This window comes from Atta cephalotes (assembly GCF_000143395.1).
Source record: "Atta cephalotes unplaced genomic scaffold scaffold00056, whole genome shotgun sequence".
Classification (NCBI taxonomy): Eukaryota; Metazoa; Arthropoda; class Insecta; order Hymenoptera; family Formicidae; genus Atta; species Atta cephalotes.
In genome coordinates, this window is record NW_012130120.1 from 1,027,012 (window position 1) to 1,037,190 (window position 10,179).

The 10,179-nt window shown below is 32.8% G+C and overlaps 4 protein-coding genes across 4 annotated transcripts; 2 read left to right on the forward strand and 2 right to left on the reverse strand.

Annotated features, from left to right (window-relative positions):
- Positions 1 to 1,121: 1,121 nt before the first annotated feature.
- LOC105623360 (tubulin polyglutamylase TTLL6) lies at positions 1,122 to 3,099 on the forward strand. Its single transcript, XM_012204756.1, has 4 exons — positions 1,122 to 1,165; positions 1,401 to 2,582; positions 2,732 to 2,939; positions 3,001 to 3,099. The coding sequence occupies exons 1-4, from the start codon at positions 1,122 to 1,124 to the stop codon at positions 3,097 to 3,099; spliced, it is 1,533 nt and encodes a 510-aa protein (XP_012060146.1).
- Positions 3,100 to 3,519: 420 nt separating this feature from the next.
- LOC105623389 (tRNA-specific adenosine deaminase 2) lies at positions 3,520 to 4,047 on the reverse strand. The gene has a single exon (XM_012204782.1). The coding sequence runs from the start codon at positions 4,045 to 4,047 to the stop codon at positions 3,520 to 3,522; it is 528 nt and encodes a 175-aa protein (XP_012060172.1).
- Positions 4,048 to 4,245: 198 nt separating this feature from the next.
- Positions 4,246 to 5,357, reverse strand: LOC105623361 (single-strand selective monofunctional uracil DNA glycosylase). Its single transcript, XM_012204757.1, has 3 exons — positions 4,662 to 5,357; positions 4,453 to 4,602; positions 4,246 to 4,374 (listed from the first exon to the last, which is right to left on the reverse strand). Exons 1-3 carry the CDS (start codon positions 5,355 to 5,357, stop codon positions 4,246 to 4,248), a joined length of 975 nt encoding a protein of 324 aa, XP_012060147.1.
- Positions 5,358 to 6,475: 1,118 nt separating this feature from the next.
- Positions 6,476 to 8,867, forward strand: LOC105623390 (U4/U6.U5 tri-snRNP-associated protein 2). Its single transcript, XM_012204784.1, has 9 exons — positions 6,476 to 6,551; positions 6,873 to 7,151; positions 7,213 to 7,388; positions 7,470 to 7,695; positions 7,774 to 8,060; positions 8,148 to 8,276; positions 8,348 to 8,409; positions 8,504 to 8,726; positions 8,802 to 8,867. Exons 1-9 carry the CDS (start codon positions 6,476 to 6,478, stop codon positions 8,865 to 8,867), a joined length of 1,524 nt encoding a protein of 507 aa, XP_012060174.1.
- Positions 8,868 to 10,179: the final 1,312 nt, after the last annotated feature.

The following is a 10,179-nucleotide window of genomic DNA, read 5'->3' on the forward strand; positions in this document are numbered from 1 at the left end:
TGTGTGTGTGTGTGTGTGTGTGTGTGTGTGTGTGTGTGTGTGTGTGTAACTTAATATTTATTATTTATGTTAATTTTTTTAAATTCACAAATATGAATTTTATTTTCAAAAGATACAAGTATTTATTGCAATTTTTTATAAAAAAAAAAACAAATAATTATTATTATTATTAAACAGAAATTTGATTATACAGTTATTGGAGAGAAATTCTGTCGCCAGAAAACTCCATCAATGGAAGTAATCATTAAATATTGTAAAAAATAATCATTAAATTCTTTCTCATTTTTTTTTTAGATTTGAATTGTTTGTAAATCTTATCTAAAATTGCGTATTTATATATTTTATTAGATAACATATTTCCTTTTTTTTTAAATCATCGCCAAAATATTAAATGAATTTATAAACGTTTTATATATAAAATTGATGACTATTTTATAAATTACCAAAATCTTAAATAAAATAATTAGAAGACTATAAAAAAAATGAATTGACATTTATACAACACAGTTCTCCGAGGGATATGCTGGCGATATTCTGGCGACAGGATATAGAATATTCTCTAGATCCTTGAAAGGTCACAGTTCTTTGAGGAATCTAGACATCTCTAGATGTCTTTCCAAGGAGATGTCTAGATCCCTCAGAGAACTGTTGTATGGATAAATATAAAAAAAATATATAAGTAAGATTTTAAACGCAACTATGATTTTAAACGTTTTTCTGCATTTAATAAGATCTGCATATAAAAATAATTACATTAAAAATAATTACAATTAAAAGATAATTATATCTACAAATTAATAATAAATCAAAGTTTATAAAATCAATGTTAAAATCAATTATACTTCAACATTATTAATTTGAAAGTGTTTATTTCTAATCATTTTTACGATGAACATTGCAATTCGTGTCACAGATTATAGTCACATGACATGATGAAGAGAAACTGGTTTTTCAATTATTCTCCCACGTGGATGGTGGAAGGCGGTTGGAGAAGCGGGGATGAGTTACAACGGTACATACTTTCACATGTGAATGATGTGCATTTCATTGTTCACAAGTAAATTTCTTGTGGACTAAACAGATGGATTAATTTTAATTCCCACTTAAATCAAAATAATATTATGTCAGATGAAAAGAAACTTGAAAAAAAACAAGATAAAAAGAACAAGACAAAAACTGTTTAAATTTATTTTTATTAGTGACGAATTGATATATAAATCAGTATTCTAGACAGAAGAGAAAACAGTAATTAAAGGTATAAATCAATTCCTTTTTATTTAAAGATATTTTTAGTAAAAGTTTACTCATTAATAGAATAAAGTATTAAAAATTTCGTTTCTTTTACACTTTATCTTTAATTAAATTTAAAAAAGTTCTAAGCAAATTCGAGACAATTGTGTTGTAGAAAAAACCATGAAAAAACAAATTATGAATTTGAAGATGAAGACAGTACTGAAGATTATTTTATCTTCTGTAATGGGTCCTTTGATTCTGTATGGTATATTTTTCATATATCTACGTTATCAAATGCATTCGAAGTATCTGTTCGAGAAACCGATAATTATAAATGAAACTAGACCAAAGTTTTGGATCTATGCCAAGAACAATGACACCAGTTACCTGAAGCATGTGTATTCAGTACTTCAACGACTCGGTTTCCAGGAAGGTAATAATAAATCCGACTGGGATCTGTTGTGGGCTCACGATTATCCTTTTCGAGTGTTATCCGCGAGCTTAAATAAATTACAACAACATCAGCGAGTTAATCATTTCCCTGGTTGCGGCTATATCACGAATAAAGTGGACTTGTCGACGTCACTTGGCGGTCGGTATATTCCAGCAGCATTCAAGATGCCTGAAGACCAGCAAGCTTTCATCGATTATGCTAAATTAAATCCCGCAAAGCTGTTCGTACAGAAGTCGAATGATCATCGTGGCATCCGCATTCGCCACAGCAGCGATACAAATTTCACTGCCGGCACATTCGTCCAGGAGTTTATCGAGCGGCCGTTTCTCGTGGATGGCTACAAGTTCGATATTGGCGTGTACACTGTCATCACCTCTGTGGATCCGCTGCGAGTGTACATTTATAAGGGCGACGTGCTGTTCCGCTTCTGTCCAATCGAATACTATCCGTTTGATCCGGAGATTCTGGATAAATATGTGGTTGGCGATGATTATCTACCGATTTGGAACATACCATCCTTGAAGAGATACTATGTTGAACTTGGGTACTCGATGAAGGACTCATTTGATGCATACGTCAGGGAGCAAGGAAAAAATCCAGCAGAAATGTGGAACCGAGCGTATGACGCTATTCGGGAGGTCGCTCTGATGAAGGAGGCGCAAATCAGAGAAGTCTCCAAGCGCTTCGGCAATGGCAGAAATTTCTTCGAGCTTGTAAGATTCGACTTGGCCCTTGATGAGGATCTGAATGTCTACATGATGGAAGCAAACATGTCGCCGAACCTGTCTTCCGCACATTATCCTCCGAATCAATTATTATACGAACAAGTCATATTTAATACATTTGCGTTGGTTGGTATCGCCAAGAGAATCAGAAAAGAATCCTTGAGGACAAGGTAAATATATCAAAAAGACATCAAGATTCTTAGAAGTATATAACTATTTCTAGAAATGTATCTCTACTCATCTAAAAATAAATATATAAATAAAATTATTTACATAAAAAAAGATACTTTATTGGTATATTTAATTAATATTATTATAGAAATAAAAAAGAGGAAGAAATGGAAATAGCGAATAAAAATATCGTAGTGCTACCAGAACTTTGTAAAAAATGTGATAATGATTGCTTTCGCGTAGAGTGTCAATTGTGCCGACCATGTTTCACATCAGAAATAAAACTCATTTTATCGCAGAGTTATCTCGAGCATCAAAATCGAATGGATTTTCAAAGAATTTTCCCACCGTCTATAGTAAGTCGTACTTTTTCGTTTAATCGGTTAGATTGTAAGTAATTGAATAATTTTTTTACAGACAAGGGACATGATGCTGAACAACTACACACTAAGAAATCAATTACTTATTAGATGGTATCAAGGAAAATGCGAATTAGATAAGACATGGTGCAATTGATCATATGATCAAATCAAAAGTATATCGCGTAAGTAATATTTATTTCAAATATATAAAACTGTATATGTATATAATGTATAAATGAGTAAGAGTATCCCTATGATATGAAAATTGTTTAACATGTACATGTAAGTACATGCGTTCACATACACATTAAAATGAAAATGTGCAAATGTTAATTTAATACTAATTTAATTAATTTAAATTAATTTAATAGTAGTATTATTCTATTTGTACATTGTACATTTAGAATGTAAAAAATTATAAAAACTTAGTGCAATAAAATTATATATCGGAGCAACGTATATTATATACTTAATTACGGAGAATATACTTTATATTCGCGTAATATAAATATATATAAAAATAAATATATATAAAAAAGTTTCACATATGAATGGATTACAAAAAATTGTAACATTAATTGTTCTCTGTCGACGAAGTTCCTTTAGTGTTACGACCTTTTTTAACTTTTGATTCAGGCGCATTTGGATTGACACCTTTATAAAAATTTTGGAGCAACCTCATGGCTTCTTCTCCTTTTACATTTCCCTGTATAATTATTTTTGAATCGTAAAACTTTGGTACTTCAAGAACACTGATACAACCACCAAATCGATCATTCGCACAGCCATATACAATACTGCGTACTTGTAGTTGAAGTAATGCTGACATACACATTATGCATGGTTCTACCGTGACAATTACATCTAGATTACGAAACACCATTTTGTAATCCATGCATTTCTCCTTACAGAACTTTAAGACTTGGTCGATGCAATTTATCTCGGCATGACGTGTTGCATTACAAGTTTCATTTACTGTATTATTGCCTGTCGCAATTATTTGGTTGTTATATATAAATAAACAACCAACAGGGACTTCACCAGCTTTTAAAGATTCCTCAGCTTTTTGTAATGCAACATCCATCCATGCCAAAGTATCCATAATAAATACTAAATTATTGTACTTAATTATTGTATTATATGCTGGCGAGATATTTTTAAAATCAATATTAAAGACAGTTTTCTATAAAATTATTAACTCTTTCATGATTATTCTTTATAAAAAATGTTATTTTAAAATAAAAAAAATGCTATCTGATGTTTATATCTTTAATAAATAATATCTTACGCAACAGAAAAATTAGACAGCAGTAGTACTTGCTTTGTCAAAATATTTGAGTAATTCCAACTCATTTAGCTGCTGCTTAGCTATTTCATTCCAATTTTGATTACCTACTGCTCTTGGACTGGGATGTCGCAGAACCATCACCTGAAAAAGCCATTGTACAAGTTAACATAAATCTTGTGTTATATATGTTATTATTATTAAAATACTGCAGTATGTTACCTGTACTGGAAGACCTCCTGTTTGGATTGCAGTCTGTGCTCTTTTTTCAGCATATTTGCCAATGCCAATAACGATCTCTACTTTTAGAAGTTGTATTATATCTATCAGGGATTTGTCGCAAGCCTCATGTAAAATCTTTTGTCCGTCACCCTGAAAAATACAGAATAGTTCAGCATAAGAAGAAAGGAATGTAACAGGATAAATATTGCCTTTATTTCTGCCGGTGTGATGTTTCGAGCTTTGCCATCCATGAATGCCAGTGGGCAATAATTGTGCATGTATGCATATCGGAAAAAGTTCTCGGGATTTCCGCATAGTTCTTGAAAGAGGCCCCACAACCTTAATCCGCTAACTTCACTGCGTGTACATTGGAATCCTACCACCTTTCGGTCGGGATGTTCTTTTGAGGGTTTGCCAACAGGACCAGAAATTTTGAGCCAATCTCGCACCATATTTATTTCTCCAAATGGTACACCGGTTTGTGACATACCCCATGGTCCAGGATTCATACCAACGAACAAGATCTTTTTTATGCCAGTACAATACTTGTGTACATACATGGCATGTGTTTCAGATGCATATTCGAGTGGATTGTAAATATATTGTATGGGTGGTAAAAAAGTAATATTTTGCAATTTGATACAAAGCTCTTGTTCAATTGATAACAATGTGTCAGAGATAAATATAGATATTGTAGAAGCATGCTCAGAGGTATCTTCTTTTGCTTTCGTATCAGGAACAGGTTCAGATATGGCAGATGTGTGTTCCTTTATATCTACATTTTTAATTCTTAAATTCGTTTGTATTTGTGTCATATAATCTACGACGTTTGAATTCGACCGTTTGAGTTTTCTTTCACTTGACAAATCATCACTTTTTGCTCTAGTTCTCTTTGCATGAGACATAATTACTTTTCGAAGGTCGAATATATATATAGAAACTCAAGAAAGAATTAAATATTATATTGAAATAATTATATTTAAAAAGTTACGTGTACGATAAACAGCTGTATTAATTAATGCGTCAGTAATTTAAAGATATATAAAATACAATTCCAATGTTTTATTCAAGATACGGATATTATATCAATAAAAATTGTGTTCAACCTTCAAGATAATAGTAACTGCATAATATTTTTTGTAATTTCTCTGATTCCTCTGATCGAACTGATAAACATCATCAATTACCGCAAGTGCAGGTCAGCTAAAATCCAGGAATCGTACTTGTGTACACTAATGTAGTTTTAATAGATCTATCTTTTTCTCTTTCGTTATTTCGTTCAAAATCTACGAAACGCTTCCGAACGTTCCCGAGAATATTCCGTTACGCATAGGTATAAAAAGAAATCCTCTACAGTCTATTTTGTCTACTCACCACTATTATCCCATTTATGCCATCGGTTGTACGCACACATCACACACATGGACTAAACACACTGCATTTGCACTTTTTAGATCTCGTTTTTTTCCCATTCCTTTGCAAAATTGAGCAGAATTATCTAAATTACATACATTCATCTCAGTTTTGAGTGTAGAAAGTGTATAAGATGTAATTAAAGATGTTGTTAAAGATGTAATTAAAAAATGAAACGGGATATACCAACACCACGTGCTTTAACTAACATAACCTAACTTAACTTACACGCACAATGCACTGATGATTGGATTCGAGCAATTGGAATTCGGAAATTGTGGAATTCAATCTCACGTATTGGATTATATGCTCGATTATTACGTAATATGATTATATGATTATATGATTATATCATTACGTTATATGATTATTTTATTAACCGATCCGAAAAATAAAATCGATATCTGATAAGAGATCCTTATATCGCAATGTTTTTTAAACTCTAAAATGCTGAATTGATCAACTTTTTGTGAATAAGAGATGCCGTTAATATATGATCGTGCAAATTTGTTTAAGTATATTTAAAGATTACATTCACATAGAGATGAATTTTTGCATGTGTAGTCTGTACGTGAATGATGTTCATACTGCATACTAGAAATCGTCAGAAATGGCGTCCGATAGACGAAGTACTCTGAAACGAAAATTGATCGATACTGGAAGCGATTCGGACAATGAAACAGAAAGTGAGTATGTGTGCAATTTTGTATGATGTATTATATTGTTAATTTAAATTCAATACGTTCTAGATACATAACGATTTTAATGAAATGCAAATAAGTGCAGTTTGAGGTTAAATGATGTTTGCCATGATGTTTTCTTGATTTTTCATGAATTTGTACAATAATACATTTACGGGCATTGATATGTAATTGAGAAAGTAAAACGAGAAAGTAAAATAATCGATGAAGAAAGTGAAATAATCTCACATTCACTCTTTTTACTTATTACTTAAAACATAACTTATAATATTATTATCTCATAGGCATATTTTTTTCTTATTACAGAGACTGCAAAGTATATAAAAACGAAATCAGAGGCGCCGCGATTGTGTCCGTATTTGGACACGATTAATCGACAATTTCTGGATTTTGATTTTGAGAAATTGTGTTCTGTATCACTATCTAGGATTAATGTGTATGCTTGTCTGGTTTGCGGTAAATATTTCCAAGGCAGAGGCACTAATACTCATGCTTACACACATAGCGTGGCAGAGAGTCATCATGTTTTTCTTAATTTGCATACGCTCAAATTTTATTGTTTACCAGATAATTACGAGATAGTAGGTAGGTAAATTCATTCTTTATGTCTATATTCTTCAGCAAGTAACATTTATATGTTTGCTAGATTCATCTCTGGATGATATTAAATATGTGTTAAATCCAACTTTCGATAAAATGCAAATAACTCAACTAGACAAGAGCGATAAACAATCTAGAGCAATCGATGGCTCTATGTATTCACCAGGAATAGTAGGAATGAATAACATAAAAGCAAATGATTATTGCAATGTCATTTTACAAGTAATGTAGTTTATAATTTTAAATAAATAATTATTAATATCGACATTCTATGCATTTTGTCATCTTAACATTTTTTTATAGGCGCTCTCGCATGTTACACCTTTGAGAGATTTCTTTTTAAGAGAATTTAATTATGCTCATGTAAGGAGACCACCTGGTGATTCATCGTATCTCTTGGTACAAAGGTTTGGAGAACTTATGCGCAAATTATGGAACCCACGTAATTTTAAAGCTCACGTAAGCCCACACGAAATGCTGCAAGCGGTAGTCTTGTGGAGCAAGAAAAGATTTCAGTTCACAGAGCAAGGTATGTAACAGATTTTATCAACTTGTATTTTTTTTACGCGATAAAATAGTGTTTTTATCAATAAGTGATTATGTTTAGGTGATCCTGTGGATTTTTTATCATGGTTCTTAAATGCTCTCCATCTGGCATTAAATGGTACAAAAAAGCGTGATTCTAGCATCATTTATAAAACATTTTTGGGTCATATGCGAATATATACACGAAAAATACCACCATTGGAATTAGAGGAGAGCCAAAGAAGTGAATTGTTACACACGGTGGAGTATGGTGAAACTGTGACGGAAAGTCCATTTTTATATCTCACTTGCGACCTTCCGCCACCTCCACTATTTAAAGATCAATTTACAGAGAATATTATTCCACAGGTTGGTATTTTGTTATATGCATATAATATTGATCATATAAATGGAATGTAGCAGAGAAATAAAAAAATCGCTCTTTTATTCATCCAGGTAAATCTGTATACGCTCCTGAATAAATTTAACGCCGTCACTGAGAAAGAATATAAAACTTACAAGGAAAATTTCATGAAAAGATTTGAGATTACCGAACTACCACCATATCTCATACTTTATATAAAAGTAAATCTTATATCTACTATTAGTGTCGATATATTTTGCATTATTTGATAATTTTTTATTGAATTTTTTAGAGATTCACAAAAAATACATTCTTTGTTGAAAAAAATCCAACAATTGTGAATTTTCCTGTTAAGTAAGTATATAATATTTTCTCGTTTCATATACTATTGTATATTAAAAAATTTATTAACAATTTATTTAATTATAAATCTTGATTATGTTGACAGAAATGTCGATTTTGGAGATATTTTAACATCGGAAGTGAAAGCCAAGCATCCATATACAACGTATGACTTAGTAGCCAATATAGTACACGATGGTGAACCTGGACAAGGTACATATAGAGTTCATATTTTGCATAAAGCCACAGGCCAATGGTACGAATTGCAAGATTTGCACGTCACACAAATTTTACCCCAAATGATCACTCTTACCGAAGCATATGTACAGGTGAGAAAAGAGAAACGGTACTTGTTTCTTTGCAGTTTGCGATATTTAGATAATCATTATGTTTTCTTTTTATAGATTTATGAATTAAGGAAAGACACGCACATGGAAAACGGAGACAATAAAAATAAAAAAGTTATGTGATATGCTTGAATAAAAATATGAAAATATCGGAAATATGAAAATAAAAAGTTTACATTTTATCTATATAGACTTTGTCTTAATTTTCTAATATTTCCGTAATAAGCTTACACTAATAAGCTGACATTTTTCATTATTTAGTTTTATTTTTCTTCCGTTTCCATTAATGATGATTTTTATTACAGATAGAAATTATTTTTAACGAATTTCTTTACTTATTTATATAAATTATTATTAATAGATTTTTAGATTTATTAAAAATTAAATGATTACAATATGTTTAGTTTTTTGATATTAAAAATATTTTGTTATCAAATTTATTAAGAGCAATAAAGAACGAATGTTTTTTTATATAATAACTAATTCATATAAAAAATCGTTTTACATACATTGTAAATTATCTCTCTTTCTCTTGGAATTAAATACAGTACAAGAAAGATTTCATTCTTCTTGTATAAAATTCAAATGGATTACGTGTATTCGTTTGGTTTGTGTTTCGAGTTTGGGAGCGAGCGGCGTCGAGTGTGGCCGAGTATTACCGAATAATATCGAACGGCTCGGTAGTATAAGCAGAATAGGAGAGAAGGATAGGAAAAGGCGAAGCTGTACGGAGATGCACGAGATAGGAGTCGGAGCAAGTCGGAGGTTTCGGAGCGGAGCTCGGGTCTGCTCGGCTCGGGTTCGGAGAACGTTCGCGGTTCAGACTGTTCGGAGTTGGTGATGAGCGGACAGTCGGGCACGCGCGACTGCGAGTTGCAACTCTGCGAGGCGAAGCAATCGTGAGTGAACGTGTGTCGCGCGCGTCGCGTTCCCCGCGCTTTTCGTCCATGCGTCAAGTCAACGACGTGCCTCTCTCTCCTCTTTTCTTGTTATTCCTTCACTCGTTGCATCGCGTAAAATCGCGTGCGCCGTTACAAGCATATGTATCATGCATGTGTTGCATCACGCGCGTGAGTGTCCCGCGATGATCGCGTTGCATGCATCTTTGTTGCATCCGTCACGTGGATTATCGCCGGTCCAACGGAACGGACGCGCCGAGGGATTTTTGTTCGACTGCAAGTGGTGAGTGTACATTCTATTCTTGCGACAAAAAGCTACGAGAAGAGCGACGACATTTCGAACGGCCGCCTTTCAAGTTCCACTATCCGTCTTTCGCGATGGCGCCGTCGCGCTTGCTCCGCAAAAGTGAGCGACGTTTCAAACTCACTGCCTGCCTGCGGCAACGGCAACGGTTGCGTCCTTCGCGCTCGACCTTCCCTTGCTTGCATTTGGCAGCGTCTAATTTCTCTCTCTCTCTCTCNNTCANNNTNNNCNT

Excerpts from the sequence above, each read along its gene's own strand:
- LOC105623360 (XM_012204756.1), top strand. The coding sequence starts at position 1,122 with ATGTCAGATGAAAAGAAACTTGAAAAAAAACAAGATAAAAAGAA. Across the intron at positions 2,583-2,731 it reads AAAGAATCCTTGAGGACAAG|AAATAAAAAAGAGGAAGAAA; the intron begins GTAAATATATCA and ends ATATTATTATAG. Across the intron at positions 2,940-3,000 it reads GAATTTTCCCACCGTCTATA|ACAAGGGACATGATGCTGAA; the intron begins GTAAGTCGTACT and ends ATTTTTTTACAG.
- LOC105623389 (XM_012204782.1), bottom strand. The coding sequence starts at position 4,047 with ATGGATACTTTGGCATGGATGGATGTTGCATTACAAAAAGCTGAGGAA.
- LOC105623361 (XM_012204757.1), bottom strand. The coding sequence starts at position 5,357 with ATGTCTCATGCAAAGAGAACTAGAGCAAAAAGTGATGATTTGTCAAGT. Across the intron at positions 4,603-4,661 it reads TCACACCGGCAGAAATAAAG|GGTGACGGACAAAAGATTTT; the intron begins GCAATATTTATC and ends TGTATTTTTCAG. Across the intron at positions 4,375-4,452 it reads CAGGAGGTCTTCCAGTACAG|GTGATGGTTCTGCGACATCC; the intron begins GTAACATACTGC and ends TGGCTTTTTCAG.
- LOC105623390 (XM_012204784.1), top strand. The coding sequence starts at position 6,476 with ATGGCGTCCGATAGACGAAGTACTCTGAAACGAAAATTGATCGATACT. Across the intron at positions 8,061-8,147 it reads CAGAGAATATTATTCCACAG|GTAAATCTGTATACGCTCCT; the intron begins GTTGGTATTTTG and ends TTATTCATCCAG. Across the intron at positions 8,410-8,503 it reads ATTGTGAATTTTCCTGTTAA|AAATGTCGATTTTGGAGATA; the intron begins GTAAGTATATAA and ends TTATGTTGACAG.